The following is a 17,147-nucleotide window of genomic DNA, read 5'->3' on the forward strand; positions in this document are numbered from 1 at the left end:
CTAGGAGCCTAGAGGGCGTTTGGCCAAGCAGGGATGCATCCACTTTTCTCTCTACTCACCGAGCCCAGCATTTCTTGGGGTCTAAACAAAGACATCAACTTGTCTGGCAATGGTCATGGCATGGCTGTAGGATTTGGTGGTTGCTGGGCCTTGGTTTGGGCAAGACTCAGAGCTCCCACCATCTCTCCAGCCAGCAGCTGATCTGCTTTCTTTCTCCTCTCTGTCTGGCATAACTTGTGCATGTCATTTTATACGCTATTGTTGGGCTGGGGAAGGCATAGGGTCTGTATCTCTCGAGGTTTTGGAGAAGAGGTTGGACTCTTTTTGGGGCTGGTCTGCCTAAGTCCGCAGGCCACAGGTACAAAGTCACCTTGCCCTGGCTTTCCCATTACTGCTCTCTCCTTACTCATCTTGGGAAGACGCCAGGCTGCCCCTTGAGGAGTACTCACACACACTTGAGTGCAATCTGAGCAGAGGACCAACTGTAATATTTAGCTCTTTCAAGGGACTTTTCTGTCTGTGTGTCTCAAAAGTTTCATTGAAGTACTCTCCACTTCTTGGTGGAGGAAAAGGAAACATCCGAACTTAGTAGTTTACTTGCAATCATGGGCAAACTGGGCAAAAACACTCTCCTGCTCCAGTACTTAAAAATGTATCACTCCCCTCTGCTCCCCTGGTCCCCCAGACACCGTTCCCTGTGTTTTAGAGGGCAGGAGGCACTGCTTTTCAGAGACAAAAGCAGCAGGTTCCTGCTCTGTGGCTTGCAAAGTGCTCTGCAGCCTCATGGCTCTCTACAGACACTTCAGAGTAAATATTTTCATGGGTGCTTTAAGGACAGAACAAAGCACAAATTAGCTCTGCTGCAGAGGACTCATTGCTGGGCTAGGCCGCTCTGAGCTGCTGGCTCATTGCTGGGCTAGGCCGCTCTGAGCTGCTGGCTCTGCCCACACACACACACACACACACACACACACATCTGCTCCAACCCATCTTGGACCAACAAATTCCACCCTCCTCCCAGCAAGAAATGGTGGCAGTGGTCAGAAAAGGGTGGTCCAGCCTCTCCATTAGTCCAGTGGGTTTACAATCTGCAGAACACAGTGAGTCCAAGTGTATGTACTTCAGCTTCATAGCAAGGTGGATTCTCCATGGCACTGGTCTTCAGAGACTCCAAGCAGCCACAGCAGCAGCACAAGTCACCAGAGCCTGCAAGCACTCAGCACCTTGCAAGGAGAGGACCTCCATCACAAACAATGGCTAGGATGGAAACTGGAAAGCAGGGCTCTCTCCAGGGATCCCTGATGGTTTCTGGTAGGGCAATGACTCATTTTTCCAGTGGGTTTTTGGTGTGCAGTTGCTACAGTGAGAGGACTTAGGACAGCCTTGTATTTCCAAGCCAGTAAGACCCTGCATGAATCCCTGATGCATTCACAAGCACACAGCCTTATACTCCAGGCAAATGCAGCAGCAAGCTCATGGTCCCCTTCTTTCCATCATTTAGATGGAGGGCAGCACATTTGGGGAATATTTCACAGGGCTGAGGGGCTCCAGAAGCACTGAGCTGTTCTCAGCTTTACCACAGTGCTGGCTCTCATTAAAAAGAAAAAAAAAAAAACAAAGACAGATGCAAAAATGGAACAAAGAACTGAACTGAAAGAAGCATAGCTGGAGGGACAAAAGCCGAGCAAGAGGGGATCAGGCTTTAAAAACAATAGAGCCTTTCAGCTGAGCTGGTTCGAGGCCTCCAGTGAAAGTGAGGAGAAAATACATCACCTTGCGGATCTGGGCTAGTTCTGCTATCCTCTCCCCAAACTCCTGGGCATCTGCCTCATTGCACTCCACCTCTTCGGCCCCTGGCTTCTTCCAGAAGATGCCCACCGGCTCCAGCAGCTGCCGGTTCATCAGGTGGGTGAGGTCAGGAGTCCAGAGCTGGGAGGTGCCCGTCACCGTGACCTTGCCAGGTCTCTCCAGCTGCACGTTCCAGCGGAGGAAGCACAGCTGGTGCTGCTGGATGAAATCCACTCGGTAGATGTGCTCATTGGGGCGCAGCAGCCTCTCCCCATCCTGGCCCCTCATGTTTCTTTGCTGCAGGCTCTGGTACCGCAGCCGCATGCGCCGCGTGAGCTGCTCGTCGCAGGTGAAGGGCAGCTCAAGCATCCCTGCCCCAGCTGCCATCACCTTGGCTGCTCCTCTGCTCTGTCCTCAGCAGCGTGTGGCTCTCAAACGGGACACGCAGGGGGAAAGATCAGGCAGGCCCCTGGAGCTGGTGTCCCTTCTCCACAGTCACAGCAGTGCTAGGCAACCTGGCCCAGTGACGCAAAACACCTCTGAGGCTTCCCCTGAGCGCCCTCCCGACTCATCTGCAGATTCAGTGCTGTTGGTGCTGCTGTGCACGATAATCTACAGGGAAGGGAGGTCTCATGTCAGCCTCCCCAGCAACCTCCCTGACAACCATGGCTCATTATCACAAAACAAAGCCAGGGATGCCACCTTGGGAGGGATGAGTGGCAATGGCTTTCTCTGAGTGTAGGTTCATGGCTAATTCAGGCTGGAATGAGACTCTGGAGGAGTCTGGTCCAAGCTACTGCTCAAAGCAGGACTTCAGAGTTAAATCAGTTGTGTTTCTCTGGGCTTCATCCAGTCCATCCTTGAGTATCTTCATGGAGAGAGGTCCCACAGCCTCTCTGGGCCCTGTTCCATGGTCGGACTGAGCTCATGCAGAAGATAAGCTGCACCTTGTGCTGCTGTCCTTTGTCCTCTGACTGTGCATCCCCACAAGAGCCTGGCTCCATCTTGTCCACACTCCCCTATCCAGGCGGGATAGGGCTCTGAGCAAAAAGATCCAGTGGCAGGTGTTTCTGCCCATGGCAGGAGGGATGGAGCTAGATGACCTTTAAAGGTTCCTTCCAAGCCAAACCATTCTGTGATTCTACAGTCAAGTAGCTACACACAGCAATAAGCTCCCCTTTTACCTTCTCTCCTCCTGGATGTACAAACCCACTTTCCTCCTGATCATTTTGGTGGCCTGCATCAGGCTGTGCCATCCAGAAAAAGACATGAGGGTCCCAAGGGACAAACTGACTATAAGTCAATGAACAGCAAACTAACATGACCATCATGCCCTTTTCTGCATGGCAGGAACCAGACACCACACTGCTCCTGCAGCAGCAAATCAGCACCAGCATCCTGGCATGGTTTTGCCCCCCCATTTTAATGTCTCAGTTTCTTTTCATAAAAGCTAGACACATCTGAAGGATCATAGAAAGGGTGTTACAGAGCCAGATCACACCTAGAACCATGCAGGGTCATCCAAGACTCAGGAATTTAGAAAACAGCTCTCAACTAAATTCCAGTACCCCATTCCCACTCAGTGATTCACACCACACAGGCATAATGGGAAGCAGGGACATGGAGAAAGGAAGGTAGAAGAAAATGTTTGAATAAAATAACCTGCTAGGATCCACAGGGACGTGCTGGCCTGCCTTATTTCCTTGAAGGTACTCCCCCTCCCCACACTTAAGAGAGACAGTTTCACTGTGTGAAATGGAGCAAGGGACAAGCAGAGCCTATGTTACATCCTGGTGTACACCAGGAACACATTTTCTAGTAGCCATGGGTGATCTGGGCCAAGATTCCTGGGCTGATATTTCAGAGATACTAAAGCCTGCATCAGTATCTCTCAGCTCTTGCCAGACCCCAAATAGAGACATTTTGGTCTCCAGCAATGTTATCACAACATGTGATAACATTGCATGTGTAATCACACTTAGGACCAAAGGGCCCATTATTTCTGTCTCTGAGATATTCAGCAAATAATAAATTCTTTACTGTGAGCATGGTGAGACACTGACACAAGTGGCTCAGAGAATTTGAGGATGCCCCATCCCTGAGAGTGTTCAAGGTCAGGTTGGATGGGGCTTTGAGCAACCTGGTCCAGTGAAAATGTCCCTGCCTGTGGCAGGGGAGCTGGAACTAAATGGTCATTAGGGTCCCCCCCAACCTATATAATCCTATAAATCAAACCTTTCTGAAAGAAAAGAGAGGGCAGGTAAAAAAAAGCCTCTGAGAGTTAAAGCAATGGAAAATGAGAAGTCACAAACATCCACAGCCAAATTGCCAAGGGACAAAAAGCAATGCCCGGCAAACTAAAATAATGAAGTGTCCAAAGGGACCCAGCCTCTGTTTGGTTGGCATTTCCCAGGGCAGAGCTGGAAGTGAATGTTGAGGAAGGATGACAGCTTGCCCACTCACCCTTAGGGGATGTTGATGGCGAGGAACAAGCTAAACAACCCTGTGCATCACCCTTGTGACGAGAGCCACAGCAGTCACCACAGCCACCAGGTAGGAAGTCATACTGCTTATCTAGAAGGCAACAACAGCTATCCTGTTCACATATAAAGAAAACCTCAATTTTAACAAAAAATAGGGATGCTGCAAGAAATCCCTGAGCCTGGTGTTCATGCTCACCACAGGAAGCAGAGACTGGAAGAACCACAGCACACAGAGCAGATATAAAGTTGAGGAGTGGAGGAAACCATCTCAGGCCTGTGGCTGTAGGAGGCTGTGGGTGAAGCCTGCACACACTGGCTGCCTTTTACTGATTTTACAGTAAAATCTGGGAAAAGCTGCTCACAACTTGCTGGTCTCTTGCCCTATGATGACACACACCTGCAGCAGAGTGTGAAGTCCCCCTGCCTTGGCTTTCACAGGGCTGACATCTTGCACAGCTGAGGCCATGGTGCAGATGGGCACAGACTGTCCAAGGAGGTGGCACTGAGCACCTCCTCCCCCTGTACCTCTCTGCTTGCTCCCCAGGCCTGTAGCCCCTTGCTCTGGTGCAGCTCCTTGGTGGCTTTCTGGCACACAGTACATTCCCCTTGCACCCCACACCTGAAGGAACGCTGCCACAAGGTGCCATGCAGCCATGGGACACGCCAGGGATGGATGCTTTGGCAAGCAGTGACTTGGGAGAGATGCTAACAGCCTGAAATCAACCTTTCAGCCCTAGCATGAGGTGTCTCACTGCCAAGGTGGGACACAGTAAACAGCCAAAGAGAGGGGACACCATGGGAACGAGGGAAACAGGGCCTAATGCTGCAGCTGAGCAATTCAATCAACCTGAATTTTGTTCTTCTTGTTAATTTTTGGATTGTTTTGGTATTCAAAAGGTCAGATTTGGGATCTGAAAAACAGGATGGGATCTGATCCACTTGGTTAAGGAGAAACTGGCCAAGGGTTTGTTTGGAGTGTGGTGACTGCAGTCATGATGACTAATGCCCTTTGCAAGTCAGTCTTTTAAGGGAGATTTTTGTACATTATCAGCTTTTCAGGACATGAGGCATCTCTGAGAACCAGTTTTTGACCTGCACAAACACAATGCAAAGCCAAGGTGTTGACAGGCTCTCCCCTGGCATGGGGAATCACTTACCTTCTGCCACAGAGACTCCCGGGATGCCAGGGAGGAGCAGGCAGCCACGAACCAGCAGTTCCCAACCTGGCCCTGGTGCAAGTCATGGGAGCTGATCCCATCCACAAAGAGACGTGGATCATTGCAGATTTCCTGTGGGACAGGAGAAAAACAGACACACTGGCTCAGTGAGCAGACAGGGAAACACAGGGAAATCGGGAGTGGGGCTTCTTGGCAAAGGAAAGTCACTTCCTCTCTTCCTCAGACTCCACGTAAACCTGACCTGCAGCTTTCTGCTGGCCTCGCTCATCAGGCTGGTGGCAGAAGGACCCTGCCCTGCCTTCTGCTCTCATCAGGACATGGGCAGCATCACAAGACCTACTCCCCATTCTGTCCCAGCACCAGTGCAGCTTTGTCATAATTATCCCTGTTGATAATGGTATAGTTTCACACCATTACTGCCCTTCTAAGTCTCCTCTTTCAGATGCCTCTACTCCATGACTGTTTTACAATGAGTGAGGGATCTGCTCTTCCAGACCCTAGCACAGCAGATAAAAAAAATCGGGTGAGACAAAGGCTTTGTAGGTGGGCCAGAAGGATTAAATACTCATTCTGCCACCAAAACCAGGATGGTGGATTGTGCATAGACACCATGGATGGAGAAACTTGGGTAGGAGGCAGCTGGGAAGTAAGATCATCCTTTCAACCATGCATGAAGACCACTGGCTTTTCTCTGCCTGGCTCCTGTCAGGCTGCCCTCCCTGCTTCCCACTCCCACTTAGAGCCTGGCCAAGAAAGCACTTAAATAACAGAGGGTATCAAACAAGCTTCAGGTGACACTCTGCTTTTTTAAAAATCATTTTTTTCCTGCTCAGTCCTGTTTGTAAGTTCACATACAGCTGGAAGCTGGGAGCAGATGGGACAAAGAGCTGAAAGAACCTTTTCCCCTTTGCTATTACATTTAAGCTGAAGAGGAAAAATGAAAAGCAGATTATTATTCTTCCCCCACAACTCCCAATTTTTCAGGCTGGTTGTACACAGACTATGCCACCCTTCCCCACCCCCACGACTTTGCATATGAGGACTTTTATTGCCTCTAGCCACAGATTCATGGAAGGGCTTGGGTTGGAAGGGACTCTAAAGATCACCATGTTCCAAACCCTGCACTCTAGGCAGACACCCCACACACCAGATTAGGTTGCCTAAGGCCCTATCACGGGGATAAAAACCATAAGCACCTCCTGCTATTCCCACCCAACCCAGCCAGCACCAAATACTTCCAAATTAACCTGACACAAACTGGCCAGGATGACACCCAAGGAAAAGGACTAATCCCCCGAAGCTGGCGGCGCAGGATGTTGGGATGAGCGCTAGAGGGAAGCAAGCTGCCAGCAGCAAGGGCAGGAGCTACCGGCGCCTCTCAGCATCACTGAGCGCATCCAGGGACGGCAGAGGAGCGGGCTCAGCTCCTGTTTCACTGCACCGGGAAAGCTCCCAGCAGTGGGGATGCGTCTGCTGCTGGGGGTGGCTGCAAGATAGCTCCTTGTGGTCCTGCTCGCTCTTTATCCCATCTGAGGACCACAGCTGCCCCTTCTGCCCTTGGGGGGATATGAGGACTACAATAAAGGAGTTGCTTGGTATTACACAGACAGGGGAGGAACACAGAGACACAAAATGGTTGGAAGGAATCTCTTAAAGGCTATCTAGTCCAAGTCCCTGCAATAAGTGGGGACATCATCAACTGGATCAGGTTGTTCAGAGCCCAGTCCAACCTGACCTTGAATGTTTCCTGGGGCTGGGACATCGATCACCTCTCTGGGCAAGCTGTGCCAGTGTCCGACCACCCTCTTTGTAAAAAACTTCTTCCTTACAGGTAGTCTAAATCAACCGTCCTTCAGTTTAAAACCACTACTCTTTGTCCTGTCTCAACAGGCCCTGCTAAAAACTTTGTCCCCATCTTTCTTATAAGCCACTCTCAAGTACTGAGAAGCTGCAGTAAGGTCTGCCCTGGAGTGCAGAGCTGGGCTACCACGCTTGCCTGCAGAAGGCCCACACACCACGCTCCAGCCCTGGGACTGAGCCTGGTCCCAGTGAACTCCCAGTGTTCCTAAGCACAGAATCACCAAATCAATGTGGTTATAAGGAATTTCTGGATATCATCCACTCCACAACCCCTAATCAAAGCAGGGTCAGCTACAGCAGGTTGCTCAGGACTGTGTTCAGTCAGGGTTTGAGTATCTCCAGGAATGGAGACTTTGCAACCTCTCTGGGAAGCCTGTGCCAGTTTTTGGACCATCCTCACAGTATCAAGTATTTTCTCATACTTAAATGGAATTTCCTGATTTTCAGTTTGCACACACTGTCTCCTGTACTGTCACTGGGCACCACTGAGAAGTCTGGCTCTGTCTCCTTCATTGCTGGCTCTCCAGTATTTATGGACATTGTTAAGATTCCCCTGAGCCTTCCTTCTCCAGAGTGAAAAATCACAGAACCATTAAGAAGACCTCTAAGATCGTGGAATCCAGCCATTAACCCAGCACTGCCAAGTCCACCATGTCTCTCAGCACCACATCTGTACTTTAATATTTCTAGAGATGGTGATTTCACTGCTGCCCTGGGCAGTGTCTTCCAATGCTTGAACATTCCTTCAGTGATGAAATGTTTTCTAATATCCAATCCTTGTAAAGGGGAGGGCAGCATTGCCTCCTTGTTCTAATGCTGTGGAACTGATTCTTATCAGGATGAGTCTCATCCATGGGTCAGTCTCCCCAGCAAAACCCCCTGGGAAGGTTTGCCATATTCCTTAGACTGGAGCTTACCAATATTAAATTACTTGGATTCTTCAGTCCCTATGGAAGATGCTGAGTTTCCACTCATACATTTTGGACCTGGTCTAGACTGTGTGGCCTCAATCCACTGGGATGACATTCCCTGTATTCTTTCTGGCTGTACTGAGGTGGGAGCCAAGGACCAAGGCACTGCTTCAGCCAGGCTGCAATGCCCCAGGACTGCATGGAGCACACAGGACTCCATGGCCCTGGTGTGTGATGCAGAGCACACTCGGAGCCATGGAGCACCATGCCCACGTACACAGGTGGTTGATGGACAAGATACCAGTGGGAACTAGGTCAAAAAGCCAAGAAAAGCTTTGGAACATTTAGTGCTACTTTTCCTGTGAAAAGTGCTGGAAGTGATAAGGAGCTTGTTCTGCAGCCAGATGGAATTACAGGGCCTGGGATTTGCATGTGCAAAGGGAGGAGAGAAGCAGAGATTCCCAGACCACAGAAGGTCATGACCTTGGTTTCCTCCCCTCCCTACCATGCAGCAGACAGAATCCAGGTGAGCAATAACATTTATCCAGGCAGCAAACACCAGGTCACCCTCCCAGCACCATGACCCTGAGAGGGGAGGGCAGCACACCAACATCTACACCCACACACACTCTGGGGCCTTCTGGGTTCAGGCTTCAGCCACAGCAGAACCAGCTCAAACTGCCTCTTCCACTTGAGGCTTCAGCAGACAGGAACTCCATCCTGTTTTTCATTTATTACAGCCTGATCCTGGGTGCTCCTGGTCTGGACACAGATGGAGAGCAGGACGGAACAGGGAGGGGAAGCCAAAAGCCATGGCTGCAGGGAAGCAATGGTTTTAATGTGTGGTTCTTAACTCTCACTTGGCCAAGGGAGCCATCCATGTCTCTTTACCCCTAAAGAGAACTTATCTTGCAGGATCCCAAGAATCACCAAATCATTGAGGCTGGAAAAGCCCTTAAGATCACCAAGGCCAACCATTAATCCAACATTTCCATGTTCACCACTAGATCATGTTGCCAAGTGCCACACCTACATGTTCTCTGAACACTTCTGGAGATGGTTATTACAAGGAACCGAAGCACCATCAGAGATGATCTGCCCTCCCTAAAATTGTCTCCTGAAATGCCTGCAGAGCTCCAGGCAACAAAACACAATTTAGAGAAAGCCTGTGTGGATGGTTCTATGGAAAGATTCAGATTGATAACACAGAGAGGGCCAAAATAATGATTCAAAGTTCTGGTGATTCATATCCTCCCTCCTCCAATGGATGTGGGGCAGAGGTGGAAATCAGAGCCAGAGCAGGTCCCTGTCGATGAGGGACTGATTGCAGAGGTCTGGCTTATGAGAGCCCAGATTGGAACAGTTTGCTTCCTCTGGCTTTGGGTTTTTGAAGTTCGTTAAGGAAAAAAAATACCCAATCAGAGCGATTATCTTGTACTTTTTTGCTTCCCACCCAAAAGCACATGGTCTTTCCCTCTGCTCTCCCTTTAGGGATACCTTCCCAAAACACACACAATTTTCTTCCAAATACATTTGAAGCAGAAAATATCTTCCTCACCTTCTCCAGCCAGTCCAGTTCCACACAGGGCTGTAAGGAGAAAATCACTCTCTAATTTGCTTTATAATTTGTGACTGTTTTACCATAAATGTTTCCTGGTGCAGGTTTCTGAGATTCAGATTCACTGGGGATCTGGATCATGTCCAGCCAGATGTGGGGAGGGAAAAGCTATGGCAGGAGGAGGAATAACCACGGGAGATGCAACATCTGCTGCAAGCCAGGACCATTTTTTGCTAACAAGATTTTGTAAGGAACAGACTAGTCTAATTTCATTGCAGAGCCTGGCTGTTTCAGAACAATGCCTTCACTCAGACTTGCAAAATCAGCAAAATGATCTATTAGCATGGCTGCATTCCCTCCCTCCCTTCTGAGCAACTGGGAACCGAAAGGATTCTGTCTTAAATGTCACTCACACAGACAAGAGAGCAAGAGGCTCCCAGGCATGGCGAGCACTGGTGACACAGCAGACACAAAGGTCCCTGTGTTGCCCTGCTGCAGGTATCTGCAACTGGGATGTGATTTTGCAAAAAGAAGAAGTAATAAAATTTGCACCAGGGTGACAAAGGAAAGGGAAACGGGGTGAATTTAGAATACCAGGTGCCTATGCTTTCAGACAGATTAATATAGGATTATAGAATCATGGAGTGGTTTGGGTTGGAAGGGACCTTAAAGATCACTTCTCTTCAACCCCCTGCCATAGGCAAGGACACCTTCCACTAGAGCAGGTTGCTCAAACCCCATCCAACCTGGCCTTGAACACTTTGAGGGATGGGACATCCACTGCTTCTCTGGGGAACCTGTGACAGTGTCTCACCACCCTTACTATAAAAAACTGTGTTGTTATATCTACTTTTGATCCATCCTTTTCAGTTTAAAGCCATTATCCCTTTGCCCTGTCACTACAGGCTCTACTAAAAAATATATACTTGGCAGATCAGCTTCCCACACATGCAAGGAGGGTAGGCTTGGCTGGGAATATCTACACCCTACAGAACTGTTTGTGGGGGTTTGTATTGCCTCAGTCAGGCATCCCTAATGCTAATCCACTCACAGTATCTCAGTGTGTACACATTTGTATTGTTATCAGCTCCCACACCATGCAGAGGGCACTGGACACTCCACCCACAGCAAACAGGACTTGCTTGTGAAGGGAGGCATCCCAAAACACATGCTCCCCACAAACTCCTTGACTCAGTTTGTGTACCACAGCATCACGCAATGGCATTTGTTCTGGCACCAGGAAGAATGGGGCAGTGTTTGTTTTGGCACCAGGAAGAGCAGGGACAGAGGCAAATAAGATCTAAAGGTCAGTTTGCAGGACCTTATCAGGTCTCTCTGCAGTTTTATCTTCCGGGTATCCAAAGTACAAAGGCACCCAAAAAAGGATAAAGCAAAAAGAGAGGTGGAGAGCCACAAGAGGCTGAGAGAGTACTGCACTTCCCCAGGAGCAGATGGAGAGGGACTGGAAGGAGAATGGCACAACTACAGAGACTCCAGACCTTTCATTCCTCCCACATGCCCTTTCCAGGGATGCACTTGGGAAGTCTCACCATAACTCCACCCAGGACTTCTTCAGTCCACCCAGCCAAGACTGATGCAGAGGCTGGCACAGCCTGGCTTTTAGCATCACCACACATCCAGACACAGCCCTCCCCAGGCCATCTCTCCCACAGCAAGTGCTTTTGTCTGGTGGCAAAGCCACTAAGGAAAAAAACCTTCCTGGATACCAAGAGCCCTGAGGGCTGCAGAAGTCACTGCAAAAGCAGGAAAATCTTCACACGGCTCACCAACAAACTGGGGGATGGGATGCTCAGAGCAGTGAGAGGACATGTGAGGAAGAGGAAAGAAGCTCCCAAGGCTGTTTAACACCTTCTGACAGATACACCTCTCTGACTCAGCACAAGTTGCTGGCCATCTTTGCCCAAGTTCCCCCACCCTCCATCACATCCCAGTCTTGAGCTCTCCTACAGATCTCCTTTGACCCCCTTCCCCTGGGAAGGACTTGCGTTGTGAACCAACCCTGGTTTGGCAGTATTGTGAGTTTAAAATACACCCACACTCCAAAGCCTGTCCTCCCACATGGCACACCCTGCTCTCAGTTGCTCCAACACTTTTAGTTGTGAGGTCTGCTTTGGCTTGAAACTGTGAGCAAGAAGCCCCAGACTTGGAGGATCACAGGCATGCAGGTACAAGTGAGGGACCACAAACCACAGGCAGGAGCCCTGAGGATGCTGCACACCTTGCACCACTTTTGAGCCATCAGTCCCCAACCTGGAGGATGCAGAGGTGGGGCCATGCTGGTGGAAAGGGAGGAGCCTATCCAAGTAAGTCCGGCTGTGAAACACTACAGTATTTCAGGAGGAATGCTCCAAACCCAGCCAGTGAAATCCTGCAGCAAGCTGATGTGGCCACGAGCTCAGCTGCTCTGTTTCTGCCTCCAAGCAACATAATTCAGCAGCTGCTCTGCCTGAACCCCAAATCCTGTGTCGCACTGAAAGCCAATCCTCTAAAACAGGATTTAGAAATCTAAATTGTGCAAGGGTTTTCTGTTGGTTTTGTTTGTTTGTTTTTAATTAACCAAAGAGCCAAGTTATTGATGGGAAAAGAAGAACTGGAAGCTGCCAAGGAAAACTACCTCCACACTCCATTGTGCATATCTCAGATCAAAATCTCCAAACTGCTTTTCTGTGGGGACACCTCCCACACCCTCTTGAGCCATACTCTCTCCATTTCCTTCTCCCAGGGCAAGGAAATACCCTTTGGTTTGTGATTGTGTCCCATTCATAGCACCTCCATTCAAAAACAGGACTTGACCTCACCACAATCTAAATTAATCCCTGACTATGCAAAGATGATGAAAAATGAGGTTATCATGAGTTTAAGCCATTTAAAGAAACTACTTCCAGCCCACGCCTATTCTGGTTATTCATACACTGGGTGTAGCTTTACAAACAGAATCCTGTTTTATGAGAAAACCACCCTCTAGAGATGTGGAGTCATGAGCTTCTGCTAACTGGGAGAAGGGACATTAATTCTTATGTAACTCTGTCAGTGGCATTTGCATCAGACCACAGTCAAAATTTAACCCCCCATGACCACTCCCCATTAAGATGGTTTGTTCATCCTTTTCCTTCTTGGATGGGGACTGGGAGGAATGCATCACTGAGCAGTGGTTTCTTCACAAAGATCCAGAAACATCAAAGAAGCACTGTTTTATATTTCCACTCACACACACTCACTCACAAACTCACACAGTTGCACAGTCACACACACACTCACACTCTTTGTATTTTATTTTCCTTCTGCAAGAGGCAGCACCATGCCTGATCAAGTCTTTTCAAGGGCTTCAGTGAAAGACACTTGCTCCAGCAGGACACCTGCCCTTAACACAGGCAAATCACCCCAAAATCCCATCCTCTCTCCCAAAATCCCATCCTCTCTGAGGGCTCAGAGATTAGAGCTCACGGGCAGTGCAGAAACTCCCAGCTTGCACCAAGATTAAAAGCTTTGGCTGATCCAGAGTGTGCACCCAGCTCTGGGAACCCCACCATAAGGAGGACATGGACCTTGCTTGCTGGAGCAAGTCCAGAGGAGACCACAAAGATGCTCGGAATGCTGAAGCAGCTCTGCTATGAAGATAGGCCGAGAGAGCTGGGGTTGCGCACTCTGTAGACAAGAAGGATCCAAGGAGAACTTAGAGCTCCTACCAGCGCCTAAAGAAGCTCCAAGAGAGCTGGAGAGGGACTTTTGACAAGTGCATGAAGTAACAGGACAAGGAGGAATGGCTTGAATGGCTGTAAACTGAATAAAATCAAGTTTAAGCTAGATAATAGAAAGAAATTCTTTCCTGTGAGAATGGTGAGGCACTGGCACAGGTTTCCCAGACAAGCTGTGGATGCCCCATCCCTGGGACAGGTTGGATAAGGCTTTGAGTGGTGAGGAACACATTCAGTGCAGGTATCTTGGTGAGCAGCTGCAGTGTGAGCTCTGGGGAGAGGGAGCCCAAGCCTGAGACAAGAGGCTGTGAACTGCTGACCAAGGAACAAAGGGCACCTGTATCCCGTCCATGTGACCTAGGAGACTCTCCAGGCTTTTCCATGCTTGGACTGTGAGAGGATAAAAATATAAGGTTTCCTTTGTTCGGGGTCCCTCCTCAGAGGCAGCTGCTCAAGCTGTTATTTTATCTGCACCAAGATGAAATCATTTTAATTATCCAGATCTCTGAGACTCTGTTCTGGGAAAGCTGGGGTCACAGTAAGAAAACCTGCTCTGACCATGAGGGCAGGGAGCCAAGTGGGGCACCCACTGTCTCCCTGGAGCTGCCCCCTACAAAGGGGTCTTGGTCCCAGCACAGGTGGTGGGAGTGTGACTGCCAGAGTGGCTCCTGGATGGCTGGACAGGGAAGTTTCCTTAACACTGAGCAACCAGGTCTAGTGGAAGATGTCTCTCCCATGGCAGGGAGGTTGGAACTAGGTGATCTTGAAACCAAACCACTCTGTGGTTCTGTGATAAGCAGCTCTGTAATTGCTCCACAGGACAAATGTCCCCTCCAGGACCCCAAAGCCCAGTCCGGGAGGGAGAGTTTGCACATTCCCTGCCACGGAGCTCAGAGGCAGTGGATGGCCAGGACTCCTTTCTGTGACACCCTCTGCTATTGTTCTGCTCTTCCTCATTACCAATACAGTAATTTCTTGTCACCAACACGCAGCTGCACTTAGAAGTACTAAGAAGCACGCCATGAATCTAATCCAGGGATTTTACCATCACTTTTGCTTTTAAGGCCGTGTCCTTCTGATGCTGAGGACAGAGCAGACTGGCTGGAAATTTCTTATCCAAGGCTGCACTAGTGCCAAGCAGCTTATCAACTCCAGTCCTCACTGGGGCTAAGGGGGAGAGTGTGCTTGCCTGGCACCGTGAGGCCGTGGCCCTGGGGGGATCTGGCGAGACCTGCTGGAATGCAGCCAGGGTCAGCATCACATCTAATGGGAGCAGAGACCTTTTAAAAGAAGTGCAAATAATAACAATGAATCTCTTGTTCATCCTTGAGGGATGGAGTAGCCTATGAATGGCTTAAAAATGTAAAAACAAGGTCAATTCAGAGATTGTATTAAATGATGATCAAATCTTTTCCTGGCAAGGAACAGCCAGACTGGAAATCAGCTGCAGTTTTACTGAAAACAGCAGATAAATTAACAGGCAAATGGCTCATAAATTCTTAAGATGAGAAATGCAAAGGTCTGGAAGGATTTTAACCCCTGTGATGGACCCCAGGCAGAGTCTGTTGACTCTGTTCAGAGGAGATGATCCTTCAGTCAATCCAGAAGCACAGAGGAGCCCCAAAGTCAACACTAACCCCAAGCATTCTTTGGGAGACGCCAAAACTCAGAGAGACAGGCCAAGACACTGCAAAAAGCTCAGTAAAGACACCTCTGGAGCACAGAAGTTAGTATTTTAGTCTTTCTGGAAGAAACACCTCCAAGTGGGACACCAGAAGGTTTTTGCACCCAATTGCCATTGCCAGCGTAAGTGCCTCCCTGCTAAACTCTTGGTGAACTTCAGAGAGGAAAGAACTACAAGAACCTAACCTCTGTCCTCCCCATTATCTTCACTCTTGTGTTTTTGCCAGCTTCCCAGCCTGCACTACACACTGGGGAAACAACCTTTTAGTGCAGAAACTTGTGGGCAGGGAAGTGCTGGTCCTGCTTTTAGTCAATTAGTTCATTGACTCTTTTCCCCTTCCAGGAAACCCCCAAGGGGATTGACTGTACAACCCTCATACAGCAAGAGAAAACAGCTAAGTGCTTAATAGTGTAAAGAAGAGTGGAGGTAAGAGATGCTCTCCCATCCTGCAGCACCTCCTCCAAACACAGCAGCATCCAGTCCAGGAGACAATGGACATAACATATCCTTCATGACAGGACAAGGGAGAATGGCTTTAAGGTGAAACAAGGCAGATTTAGATTAGGTATTAGGAGGAAATTCTTCTCGGCAAGCGTTGAAGGCCAGGCTGCATGGGGCTCTGAGCACCCTGGTCTAGTGGAAGGTGTCCCTGCCCAAGGAACTAGAGGATCTTTAGGATCCCTTCTAACCCAAACCATTCTATGATTCTGTGAATGGACAAAACCCCTATACACAAGTCACAGGTAGGTATATACCAAGAAGGCAGGGAATGGCTATTGAAAAATCCTATTTTCTTGGTTTCTAAAACAAGAGTTCTCTTGTCTGTCTGGGAAAAAATCTCAGGGCTGTGACTGAGAGCATCTCTCCCCAGTGCCATACTAGGGCTGAAAATGCCATGGTCCTAGTGCCCTAAGATCTCCTGCTTCCATAATTTTTCCCAAAACACTTGGCTTGTCTTTCTCCCCCACAACTACTCCCTCAGGCTTTCCCCTCCAAATGACATTGCCCTCATCCAGGCAAAATAATATTACCATTTTGCAAGAATCTACCTTTATGCTCTTTAATCAGTGACAATCTCCCCTGACAATTAATTCCTGCAGAGATAATTCAGCGCTTGCAACTAAATACTGGAGAGAGATAAAAATACTGAGAAAAAGGTATGGAGGAAAAAACTCTTCCCCTGAAGATTGGGAGGGGGTAGACTTCATCCAAGAGAGTTTCTCTGGTGGTTGCAACCATCCAGGCTTGAACTCACAGTGCAGGGATGCAGCTCAGGTTCAACAATGACCACAGGTCACCTTGAGCCACACAGCCACTGTGACACTGCTTGGACAGGAATACACTCAGCACACGGCAGCCCACCTGCCTCCCAGAACAGGGAGGAAAACACCATCTCCATGCTCAACCTTGCTCCCTGGGACGAGCTGAAGGACCAGAACATGCAGCTCATGCAGTTCAACATCACACCTGTGCATGATGTAAGCTAAGAGATGCTCTCCCATCCTGCAGCACCTCCTCCAAAGACAACAGCATCCAGTCCAGGAGACAATGGACATAACATATCCTGCATGACAGGAAAAGGGAGAATGGCTTTAAGGTGAAACAGGGCAGATTTAGATTAGGTATCAGGAAGAAATTCTTCCCTGTGAGAGTGGTGAGACACTGGACCAGGTTGTCCTGAGAAGCTGTGGATGCCACATCCACCAGGCTTCATTTGCTTCCCACAGGCGCAGGGATGCCCAAATTTGTCCTGGCTGGTGACCCACCCCAGCAGCAGGTCATAGCTTGGCAGGCTGAATGCGAACTAAGTGTCCCCCTTGCTGCAGAGAGAAAACAAGCCCTGGGTAAGGCCCACAGGTGTTAAAGACAGACCCTAACCAAAGCCTGTAGCAATCCCATGGCATCATGGAAGCACTCTGTACCCAAGGAGAGAACCTGGGACAGTGATGATTAGAAAATATTAACTCTT

At 49.2% G+C, this 17,147-nt stretch overlaps 2 protein-coding genes across 2 annotated transcripts in view; both read right to left on the reverse strand.

Moving 5' to 3' along the window:
- CAPN5 (calpain 5) overlaps window positions 1-17,147 on the reverse strand; it is a 36,808-nt gene that overhangs the window by 15,186 nt on the left and 4,475 nt on the right. The window contains 1 exon segment of the mRNA XM_005431623.2: window positions 5,429-5,560. Coding sequence (XP_005431680.1) covers window positions 5,429-5,560 — 132 coding nt within the window.
- Window positions 1,696-3,058, reverse strand: OMP (olfactory marker protein). Its single transcript, XM_005427392.2, is given in 3 exon segments — window positions 1,696-2,238; window positions 2,240-2,339; window positions 2,973-3,058. Coding segments are annotated over 3 exon segments (729 nt in total).

Source organism: Geospiza fortis, unplaced genomic scaffold (assembly GCF_000277835.1).
Source record: "Geospiza fortis unplaced genomic scaffold, GeoFor_1.0 scaffold286, whole genome shotgun sequence".
Taxonomy (NCBI): Eukaryota; Metazoa; Chordata; class Aves; order Passeriformes; family Thraupidae; genus Geospiza; species Geospiza fortis.